At 38.1% G+C, this 12,551-nt stretch overlaps 1 protein-coding gene across 1 annotated transcript in view; it reads right to left on the bottom strand.

Annotated features, from left to right (window-relative positions):
• The window catches only part of LOC114461190 (CUB and sushi domain-containing protein 1-like), a 478,378-nt gene that overhangs the window by 150,611 nt on the left and 315,216 nt on the right, over positions 1-12,551 (bottom strand). Inside the window, exons 11-15 of the mRNA XM_028443085.1 lie at positions 9,568-9,671; positions 9,198-9,310; positions 6,050-6,232; positions 5,776-5,961; positions 141-281 (exon numbers count right to left, since the gene is read on the bottom strand). Of these exons, the coding sequence (XP_028298886.1) occupies positions 141-281; positions 5,776-5,961; positions 6,050-6,232; positions 9,198-9,310; positions 9,568-9,671 (727 nt within the window). The remainder of the gene's footprint in view (positions 1-140; positions 282-5,775; positions 5,962-6,049; positions 6,233-9,197; positions 9,311-9,567; positions 9,672-12,551) is intronic.

Raw genomic sequence — 12,551 nt, 5'->3', positions numbered from 1 at the left:
ATAAAAATAAAGGCAGTAGTATTACAGTAAACAGTAGTGTACTTTAAACACTTTACACTAGAAACACAAAACTGTGAACTACAATGAAATAAAGAGGTAACAGACGTATGCAGACAGAGGAACCAATCAGCGGTACATACTGGTATAGCTGATGTTGAAACCTTTCCCAGTGTTTGAATGGTCAGACTGAAACTCCAGTCTCATGATATGTCCATTGGAAGCAATCTGTGAAGGAACATCTTTTCCAGAGAATGTCCCAAATGTTGTCGGTTCAGAGAGACCTATAATATAAAAACAGAGAACACAATGATTATAGATGTGACATCCTGGTCCTTTTCATTTCAGCTTCCTCAAAGACAAGCTGTGTGAGACTGGTTTAAAAGGAAAAAAACAAACAAGCAAAGCCTTCAAAAGGTGTATCACAGCATGAAGGAGGGAAATAAAACAAAAACATTATAACACACATTCTAAGACGTTTTTAATACTTCAATTTCAGTCATCGGCTGGGGGGCTGAATGGATGCTCCACAGTCCATAGGTTTTCCATTAAAACATTAAATGATATTTGGATATTACCGTACATTGTTGTAACTCATTACATGTAACATACCTCTTGATATTGTCGATGCTTTCAAAGACTGGTGATGATATGATTTCATAGCTAAGCCATTATAAAGAATCAAAAGACATTTGTATGCATATCTTTCTGATAGGATCATCCATGTGTATAAATTACCAATAGGAAGGAAAACTAACGGGCAAAAAAAGGCAGTTTTCTCGAATTGGTTGCAATGTATCTTACATGCATGAAAAAGTACAAATGTAGAACAATGGTGGATCAACATTGCTGATAAAACAATACTGATTACATTAACATTGATATCTATACAAACATTTAGTACAGTGGAGTACTATTTGTCTGCTCAGTGCTGTATTGCCTTCAACCTTTCCAACAACCATTGGATTTCTTGGCAGTGACTCAGTGAGTGACCTGCTGGATTCTGGCATTAAAGCAAAGCAGGATGATATTAGTGTATGACAACAGCCAAAAATTGATGTGTAAATATTTTTCTCTACAGATCTGAGTCACTCCCTATGCCACTCGTACCCACTGACTGTGGTCACTGGGCCTTCAGTGTGCTTTCACCTGAACATGTGTTGAATCATACATCGCAGAACAATTGTGTCACCATGGGAAAGATGTTCCAAGTGCCCATCACCCCCTTGGGAGTATATGATTGGAATGAATTGCTGAACCCAGCTGCTATGTTAAGGTATGCTGTGGCATTAAGGCGCCACTCAATAGCCATTAAAGGACCTGCTGTATACCAGCTGAATGGCCCTGAAACCCCCCCCCACTGGCCTGTGGAGCGGTAACCATGCATCACTTCAGTCCTGTCTCACTCATTGGGGCCACAGCATTGGATCATTTACTGCACCAAATAGGCATAGACTTTCATTTGGCAGGATACATTCTGCACTTGATGGGGCTCCCCAGTGATTCAACTAGCAGCAACAGATTCAATAGGGGTATAATAAAACCCTGAAGGGCTCCACTAAACAGAGCCCAGCTGGCCACATCAGTTAGTGTATATATGAAGCGTAAAGCAGAAATATACAGATGCCATTCACAAATATGGTAATGGTAATGCCAGAACCAGAGGATGCTGTGGAAGTTGATAGGAAAATCAGGCACCGTGCTAAGTACTGGTGGATTGTAACTGGTAGAGGCAAACAGAAATAGCACCATTAAGAGATCAATGATCAGGTGTAAAAAAGTGGGATTATAAAATAGTTTTTAGAGTTTTTGTTGATCATGAATATAATGAGGATATACAGACCATTTCCAAAAAATTAGAATATCATGGAAAAGTTGTTTCATTTCCACAATTCTATTCAAAAAGTTAAACTTTCATAGATTATAGATTCAGGGCACACGATTTAAACAATTTCAAGTATTTATTTGATTATTTTTACATAATTTGGGTTTACAGCTCATGAAACCCACGTAAACAGGATTTACAAAAATTAGAATACTGTGAAGAAATCACCATTTACTTCAGTTTTTGCAGAAAAAAAGAGGAGAAGAAGGACTGCACAGTTGGCCAGTGGTCCAAGGTCTTTCTTTCTGATGAAAGTAAAGCGTGTCTTTCATTCAGGAATCAAGGTCCAAGGGTTTGGAGGAAGACGAGTGAGGAACAGAACAGAACATTGCACCCCAATTCATGACTGACTGTGGATATTTCACACTGGACCTCAAGCAGCTCGGGTTCTGTTCCTCACCTGTGGCTCCAAAACTATGAACAACAGTACATAGAACGAGTGTTCGAGGGTTTAAGACACAGGGCCTATACTATGAAGCTGCATGAATACACATCTCTCCATTATCAGGCTTCACCTAACCAATGCAATCCCAGAGCAGCTGTACTACAAAGCTGGTTATTCATATGATAATTTTAGCTTTTTAGCGTCGGGCCAATCTAAAACACAGAGAAACCCCACATGGAGTACATATGAAGAATTAAAATCCATAATCCAAGCCAAAAGCAACAATTTTGCTGCCGCAAAAACCAAGAACAGATGCTGGCATGATGTTACAGACACTGGCAAATGTGCAAAATTGTGAGATTATACAATATTAATAATAATAATTAGTCAGGAAAAAGCTCAGAGTGATGATGAGCCCAGGTACCGTATTTTTCGGTGTATAGAACACAATTTCTTTCCTTTAAAGTTGAGGGTGTGGCCAATGTGGCGGTGCGCTCTATCAGTAGATTTCTCAGTCAGTCTCACACGTGTCCAGTGAAAGCGGGTGTCAGAGAATTACTCACACATACAGCAGAATGACTGAACTGTAACAGCCACTGAACATCACTGTGAACTGAACGCTCAAAAACAACCTTTGGATAATGTGGTGAAAGTGAACTCACTAACAGGTTTAATAACAGGACGGAGGCGTTATGGTGGACGGCGTTACAGAGGACGGCGTCTGATTGTGGAGGGAAATTGTGTGGGAGCGAGTGACAGCAAAAGTCATACATCTGTACATTTGTTTATATTTATATATAAAATAAGATTGCTGATCGTTTCAATAAAACGATAAAATAAAAATGAAATATCGGTAATAAACTGAAGTTTGTGGAGGGAGAAAGGGTGCTGGCTCGTATGCATTTGGTGGGAAGAGCAAATAAACAGTACAATAGGGTTTAAAATGTAAGATATCTTAGGCAGTTTTTAATAAACAGCATAAAGTTGTCAGATCACTGTTAGGTTTATGAGGAGCAATCGCACACAGGGCTGAGGCTGACAGCTGACGTGACACACAGAGAGAGAGAGGGAGAGGGAGAGAGAGGGAGAGAGAAAGAGAGAGAGAGAGAGAGCTGAAACGCTCTCGATTAAGTAAAAATCAGCTGGTTTGTGATAGAAATAAACAATAAACAACCTAAAGCTGCCAAATAACCACATTACGTTTGTGCGATGCGATGGTGTCCGGACTCTGACTCGAGTCTGGACTCGCCCTGATCACTCCTGAGGCGAGTAAATGGTGACCTTAAAAAGCTGTAAAGGGACTGATATGCACAGTGGGGCCGTGAGGAGGTGATTTTATGTGAAGATGGAAACTCATCAGTTGAAACTGATCAGAATACGGAGATATGCACAAAAACCTCCTTTAACAGGATTATAGCAGCCCGTCTACCTGCCTGAGTCGTTTAAAAGACACCCTCATCAGCCAATAGGGTGTGACCTTAAGGTCAAATTTTCTTGGAAAATGGCTAAATTACTGGAATGCGGCCAATATAGCGGTATGTTCAATTGCCTGGAAAATATGGTATTTAGAATGCTGGTGCAATACCAAGCATGACATCAAATTGTTTTTTTTTTGTAAGTTTTTTTTTTTTTTTTTTACAATAATGTATGTTTAATGTAGTGTGTTTCGCAGTGTGTAAAATCTGGGAATATGTTGACACCTAAAAATGTTTAGATGTTTTCTCCAATTTGTGTTACAGTTGCTAAAAGTAAGCTTCCTTTAATCTTTTGCTAATTATCATGGAGTCTAATATAACTTTACTAATTACATTAAGCAGAGAGACAGCGCTAAAGTAATCAACTACTCTCTATCTTCAGAATAAACCCCCACACTAATGTCTATAAGTTTGCAATTTTTCCTGCCCATCTAACTCAAAAAAACTTTTCCTTACAATCAGGAAAATTCATTCACACCGAATTACAAGTGACAGCATGTCAGTGTTCATAATGCTTGTTCATTCATCAATTTCTAGGTTGGCATAGAACTGATTTTGTGAAGAAACAAATTCACTCTTAATAAAGTTTTTTTGCCAGTGTACATACATCTGTTAAACATTCTCCTATTGATATTGTTTGGCAGTGTTATTGTTAAAAGTTTTTCTGCATTATCAAAGATGAACTGCTTCAACATATCACTGCTCAGAAAATCAATGTGAACTGTCAAGCCGACACAAAGGCGAAAAAGAATTACAAAATAATTCAGAGATAAAAGACAGTATTTTAATCGAAGATTCATCGCAGCATTCACACAAAGTCCTCTAGACTTGGAGTTTTGAATCCCGTGCACTCATTAATGTTACACAATGGCAATGCGTCAGCCTCTTTGTTCTCAAGCAACCCAACAGCTCTTTCCTTTTTCACTAGTTCATTTAAAAGCAAAAGATCAGGAGTGGGAAGAGATCTAATGCAACAAATGCTGAAAGAGTGATGACAAGATTCTGTTTTGTCTTCTATGTGCAGATAATACTATTGATGAAAATCTTTTATGATAGCTTCGTACAATAGCATTTTGAAAAAGATGACAAAAAGATTTGGATTATGGTTGCCCATTAAAAAAAAAATTCAAGCACAAAAAGTTTTAACTCAACTACATTTTTTGTTGAACCTTTTAAATAGTGTTACTCAGTTCAATATAATTATGGGTTAACAGCAGAGGTGTAAAGAGTACTGATATATCCTACTCAAGTAGAAGTACTGTTACTTGATTGAAATTGTACTCAAATACAAGTACAAGTAAGTCATACATAAAATACTCAAGTACTAAAAAAGTAGCTCAATCAAATAGTACTAAAAATAGAAGTTACTAGTTACTTTCATCCACACGTTTACTATTTTTAGTACTATTTACATTACTGTTAACATTGTTTTAGGTAATAAATGTTGTCACATTTCCCGATATTCAAAATTAAAAAAAAAAAATATATATATATCAGGTTCTAAGTATAGCAAAATTTAACAACTCTAATAAACAGTATTTAATGCTGGTTTGGCGCAGTACATAACATTTAATCTGATTGGTCGGCTATGATGTGATGCATTTGATTGTTGTCTGGTCATTTCATTTTTTGTAGTTTCACAATAATATCCGTTGATCATTTTAAAACAAAAATATACATAATTTACTCAGTAATGGTTAGGTGTAGAAATGTAACAAATTACTTTACTTCTTTTAAAATGTACTTAAGTACAAATAAAATGACTGATTTCGAAATATACTAAAAAAAAAAGTACAAGTACCCATAAAAGCAACTCAATTACAGTAACGTGAGTACTTGTAATCCATTACATTCACCTCTGGTTAATAGTGCATTTATTAGTACCTTCTTATAACCCCCTCCCCTGATTTAGTGTTAACTATCACAGATAACAAAATAGCAGCATGTTTGTCTTTCTTTGAAACTGTTGGTTAAAAAAGTACATTATTTGTATATATTAGGATTGGTTTGACTAAAGAAACAGGATTACCCACCTTCATCTTTAACCACCAACCAGTCAAACTGGGGTTCCAGGTCAAAGTCGGAGAAGAGTAGATGAATACGGCTTCCTGGTTCAGATATTATCAACCACACACAGTTCAGGTTGTTACCATACTCCTCTGGGTAGTTTGGTGATAACACAGTTCCAGATGGAGCCGTGAAATTGAAGAAACATGAGACTGAAAATTCAGGATGCAGAAGGAAAAAGATTAATTCTTTAATCAATCACTTAATCATAAACAAACAGATATGGAGATCTTCGCTTACAAATGCAACTTGGTTTATTGCCAGACCACTGGTTGTTATGCTGGCATGTTATTGTTCTCTCTCCAACAAGTTCAAAGGCCGACTGGCAGAAGAAGGTCAACACATCACCATGATGAAAGCGATCGCCGCTCCTACGACCAAATGCCGGCACCCCTGGATCTCCACAGCTTCCACGGTCAATTTCTGGAACGCACAGATAGACACAGTGTCATGTTTTAATGGTGATAATAAATGTCAACATTTGACATGATGACATTCGAATGTCTGCCTTTGTAGGGTGGGGTTAAATGGCAACAAAATCCATCTATCATTCCATCCATCCATCCATCCATCCAGCACTTTTTCCCCATCATCATCATCATCATCATCACAAAAAAAACACGTATTATCAAATGGCTAAATACATGAGCCAAACAGGGATAACTATGGAGTATGTACCATCATATAGATTGCACTGAAGTCAAAAAACAAACCTTAAAAGTGTAATATAAAACAAAGAAATAAAGATATATTTATGTTTATTAAAATATTGAAAAATAATACTCAACAATTTAAGTTAAATAAGATAACATTCATGAAGTTATACAAAACAGTAATAAAAAAAAATAATGAGGTAAGAGCAACAGAAAGTATAGGAAACACTGATTTAATGTTTACCACTGCACTTATTTACAAACTCACCTATAGCTCCTGGGATTGTTTTACATAGGACTCAGCGTTTTATGCTAAAGACACTTATGCACTTTAACAAATAAAATCCTGTTATTAAACTCCCAACATTCTCATCTAAACACAATCAGCTCCACCACCTGAACCACTGTCTGAGGGCACCTTACAAATAGGTCAGTAATTGTTTATTATTCCTCCGTTTACCCATCCAGCAGTCTTTTCCTAGTCATCAGCTCAAAAGGCATTCAAAAAACATGCTTGTTGAAACTATATAGCAGGATTACCTAAACAATGAATCCCACTTGATGTAAATAAAACACATTATTAAAATAAGTGGTAGTAATTGTGGTAATACTGTGGTTAATAGATTGAAAGATGTCATCATTGAACACAAACCTGAACTTTCACAAGCAAATTAATAACTCTGTAGTTAAGGCAAGTTTTTTCCAACTTCGCCTTCTCGCTAAAGTGAAGCCTTTTCTCAACCTGGATAAAACTATTCATGCATTCATCAGCTCACGATTGGATTACTGTAATGTACTGTATTTTGGACTCAATCAGACCTCCATACACAGATTACAACTTGTGCAAAATGCTGCTGCCCGGCTCCTCACCAACTCTCGCAAACATGACCTTATCACACCTGTCCTATACTTCCTGCATTGGCTCCCAGTCCTTATCAGAATCCAGTACAAACTTTTGCTTTTTGTTTTCTGTTCCATCCATGTCCTTGCACCTGTGTATTTATGTGAGACTTTGACCCCTCACCAGCCGAGCAGAGCCCTACGTTCTGCCCAACACCACCTGCTCGAGGTGCCCAGGTCACGTTACAAACAGTGAGGTGATCGTGCTTTTGCTGTGGCAGGTCCAAAACGCTGGAACTCGTTGCTGCTCGAGTTACGTGCCATCAAATGCCTGCCCCTGTTCAAAGCAAAGCTAAAGACTCACCTGTTTAGAAAGGCGTTTGGTACATAGTTCTGTGGCTCTGTTTTTAATTATGTATTATGCGGTTTTTAAATTTGATTTTTTTTATCATGACAGAGCTTTGGTCAATTTTGGTTGACATAAAGCCCTTTAGAAGTAAAACTTGATTGACTGATTGATTTATAGGAATTAGATTTCATCTTTTTTTTTCTTTACTTGTATTTTTAATATAATATAATGCTTATACATAATGCTTAAAATATTACAATATATCAATCATACCTTGTCATTCTCATTATGGTGTCTGTAGCCTTTACTTGAAGCACCAATGAGAAGCTGAAAGGTGGTGTGGGGCTGTTGTGACTTATTAAGTGCAATTATATTCACTGTAAAATGTCCGTATATATTTAAAAAGGGGAAAACACAACGACAGAGTGTTTACATTGTTACTCTTCCGATGGCTGAAAATATGGCAGCAGAAAATCAGTGAAAGCTTCCACCATCATCTTACTGAGTTTGTAATTTTGATATGAATTTTGTGTCTCCCTTACATGTACATAAACACCAACACAGTGCTGTGGTGATCGACAAATGTAAAATGACATCAATGAGAAACAAGAAACCAGACACACACACATATTAGGTTATTCCCTTAGGGTTGAAAATCTGAGAGCACTCAGGCAGTGATATTGATCAAAGTGACATGGTGACATGATAGTATCTGACAAACTCCCATTGAACCATGCAAAGATGGTTTCAAAACCTACTAAAGGCATCTGTTTGGAGGTCATGAAGAAACACAAACTGTACAAACTCCTAACGGTCATTAAAGTCTTGTTTGTTTGTTTCTCTGTATCTTTCACACGTCATGTGTCAAGGCCCTGAGAACCACCGCAGAAGAGACTCATCTGTAATCCTGTTATTCATACAACAAAAACACCTACAACACATCACAGAGTTGTCTCTACAGAGGTTTTGTTGTTGTTGTCTTTGAGCCAAAATGAAGTGATAACTATCTCCTACCAGGTAAACACCTGCTGTTTTTTCCCCAATTCTTAATCTCTTGAATTATATTGGTGCCTGGAAAGCATCACCAGCTGCATCTCTGAATAAAGCATTGCTAAGCAGCAGTAAAAGTACAACCAAGCATGCCTCTGCCTGTCAGTCTCTGTGGTATATTTAGCTTTACTTCACATTTCACCTTATTTTATCTGCTTCTCCAATCTATTCAGTTTTTCCTATAAAATCACATAGAAATACATTGCCTCATTATATAAACTGCTCTCTGTATCTTTCTTCTTCAGAAAAGCAAACTGACGCATCTTTTAAAACAATAATTACACTTAAGTGGAGACATAATTGCATATGCTTGGCTCCCTGAAAAAGTGAACAAGTTTCTTTTGGAATACGCTAAAGTTGAGGCAAGCATTCGTCAGATTTCTGATGAAGAATACCTGTTGTGTACTGAAGTTTAGCAGCTATGAAACAGACTAGTGGGTATGCAGCTGAGAGGATGATGATGTTGTAATAAAAGTAATTGAAAATATGGCTTTACCTTCATATATTGCCTTGAACCCTGCTGAGCCGATTGTATCGTCTGACTGCAGATGTAGCCACATCTGGCCAGATAGGCTCACTATGAGATCTGGGACACTGGATCCAGTTAGTCTACACAAAAAAACACAATATCACAGTTTCTAGGTTAACAGTGTGCTTCATTTCACTTCTACAATCTTATGTTCATTAGTGAATCTTTCTGAACCAAAATCTTTCAAGCATTGTTATCAAATACTTGATCTATCATCAAGCGTCACAATACATCTACAGGGTCTTATCCATTCCTGTAGTGAAAACATAATCTTTTCCATTGTATTGCAAGGTAATATATTCATAGGACAGGTCAGAGCATGCTTAATTGTGCTTACACATAAAGTACTCTCCGAGTGTCTCCAATCTTTCCTCCATCTCCCACAGTTAATGTGTCATATCCTCTTTCAAGATCAAACTCCTCAAATGACAGCTTTATCACCTGGAAAGCAAATATCAGAAAGAAAAAAGACAAAGTTACAAATATTGGCATAATAAAAGGGAAAGATACATGAAAGAAACAAAGGCAGATAGCCACTACTTAAACTCTTAAAAGACCCCAATATACCATGATTGTCATTGTAATTGTTGTCATTGATGAACTCTATAACAGGGGTCAGGAACCTTTGACGACGGAGCAATTGGTAGCTCCTTTGACCCTCCCATGTGACTCACTAGCTGTGTTTCAATTACCCTTGGAAATGCGCAAAAACTGGTAATGGAATGAATTTTGAAAAAAACAAACACTCAAATAATGCAAAAATGTTTTTACGCTTTCATGTGGAGGCATTTCAGACGTTTCAAGATTGAAATGTGTTGCAAAAGCTCTGTGGAAAAACTTTTCCCGCGTACGGACGTACGTGGTCAGATGACCTGTGATCAGGTACTAGATCACAGGAGGAGACCATGACATTTCTTAGCATTATACTTAAATATCATTATTGCCGCATTAAACGAGAAACAACAAAGGAATACATAGTGTTATAAGTAGATTCTGAGCATTCGTCTTTCTGCAGCAAAGTCTCGCGAGATGAGAATTCACAGGATTTATGAGGATCCTGCCCAAAACAACTTTCAATGGAAACACGTTTAAAGCACAATTATACTTAGTTGACATTTAGAAACACTGCTTTCTTTTACGAAAATCTGCAATGGAAACCCAGCTAATGACCAATCACTGAGCACCTCTGACCATCAAGTACGTCACTTGTTGTCATTCAATACTGACATTCAATCCGAATGGAAAGAACCAATAAGATGCCTTCCTGTCCCCTCCTGCCCATGCTCCCTCTGTCCCTCCCTTATCATGTGATTTATAATTCCTGGAAATATGGAGAATGTTCCTCAGCAGACCTTTGATTGAATAGTGATATAAAATGTGTGTGTTTTCTTATAGCCTATAACAGTGATTGATCTGCCGCTCTCAGCCTATTGTTTGCTTGGCGGGCAGGGCCTAAGAGGCTCTCATGATGCTAAAGGTTGTCGACCCCTGCTCTACAACATCCATTTTACCAATGATCCCACATCTACAAAAGCCTGTTGTACCTTTTTTCCACTTTTTTTCTCTACATTTAACCCCTCCTTAAGGAGCACTGGACAGCCACATTGCAGCAGGTAAGTGACTTGCACAAGGGCTCTCAGTAGTGGCAATCATTATGTGGGCAATAGTGGGTGCTTTAGACCTTCTCCACCCCGTGTGTGAAGAGGGCTGGGACTCGCGCACAATGGACTCAGCGTGGACTGTTTGCTCACCATACTTAGACGCACGCCACGTAGTAGTTTCCATTAAAATCTTACATGTCCCATGATTCTTAGCGCTTTTCTCTGTCATCCTTGTACTCCTGGGACGTGTTTTAAAGGCGTTGCTACTGCCGTAGCTCATCTGCCAGTCTCTCCTCTAAGCTCGTGTTCATCTCTCCTGCTCTGTTTCACCAGGAGGGTGAAATACAGGTCGGTGTTACATAGGTTGATACAATGCCAAGCAGTGTTTTGTGAGACACCAACTATGCGGAGAAATCCTCGCGGTGGTAAAATCTGAGCTTTGCATTTAATTGGCGTGGCGGACTTTGCTTTGCGGGTGTCCGCCCGAGTATGTTTGAGCCTTTAATCAACATGAGCTTCTGACTCCTGGATAAAGAAAACGTGTTGCTCATGGGAAAGAATTGCAATCCCCAGACCCTGAGGTGAGTTTTACTCAGCAGGTTACAGAGGAGAGAGTAGATCCATAATGTCCGCTTAGTGTGGTCTGCATTCATCCTGGGACACCAAAGCAGCGTTAATTTTAATAAAAAATGTTTAATCTTGTTTCAGTCTTTAGTGACTCATCAAAGGCTGGATTTTGTTAAGTCACGTTTTAGTCTTTTTGTTTGGTTTTATTTAAGGTTTTGCGTGAAAACGCACATACCGAAACTGATACACCTTTCCCTGCTATCCAATGATTTTTAATTCCTCGGCAATTTATTTTCAGTGAAGACAAAACGTCTTTGTTTACCTTCTTCTTTCTACCACTTTTAGCCGTCAATGACTTCATGAACACGCCTCTCTGCTGTTGATCACTGACAAATGAAGGGATAAACGTATTGCTTACAGGCACCTTCTGAACCATAGAGGAACTCATACAAGACCTGGAAATCAATTTACCGTGTGCTCTAACATGCTGCAATACTGGTACTTTATTATTTGCAGCTTGTCCATTATTCATTAGCTAAAGATCACAACCCACACTACAGCAATGGTGGCAGGTTTGGGCTGTGTTTAAGTATTCCTCATGAAAAAGACCTGCTCTCATAATTCAGCACCTGTTTTAAGTTAGCACAGAAAAAAAAGTGATTCTGGGTAAGATTCCATCAAATGGGAAATAAGGAACCATTTTGGTACCACATATTCAATCGTGTACTGTTAAGTCTTGCATTTTCCATGCATTTATTCCTGAATAAAAATAGCTGCTAATTTTCAGTGCTCATCAACATGACGGGAATGTTGATGAAATAATCCTCTGATACTAACAGAATTGATTTTACTTGTGCAGATGTTTTACTTTTTTTTTTTTTTTTTTGTACATATTTTAACAGGAACAGATAACTGTTGGTTTAGCCATGGATGGAAGAACATGAATAAGGTTTGCTAACGCCAGGGCATTTTGCACTAATGGGATTTGTAATGCCCTGGCTAGGGAAAGCTCTCAAAAGGAGTCCAACAGATACAGGCTTCAATAGCTGAGAAGGGTGAAGTACACAGACAGTCACCATCATATTTAAACATACAGACAAGCTAACACCAGCTATCCCAGCAGCAGTTATCTCCTTTAAAATCTAGAAGAATT

This window comes from Gouania willdenowi, chromosome 3, assembly GCF_900634775.1.
Source record: "Gouania willdenowi chromosome 3, fGouWil2.1, whole genome shotgun sequence".
In the NCBI taxonomy this organism is placed as follows: Eukaryota; Metazoa; Chordata; class Actinopteri; order Blenniiformes; family Gobiesocidae; genus Gouania; species Gouania willdenowi.
The sequence above is the reverse complement of the archived record's forward strand: the minus strand, read 5'-3'. Positions and strand labels throughout refer to the sequence as shown.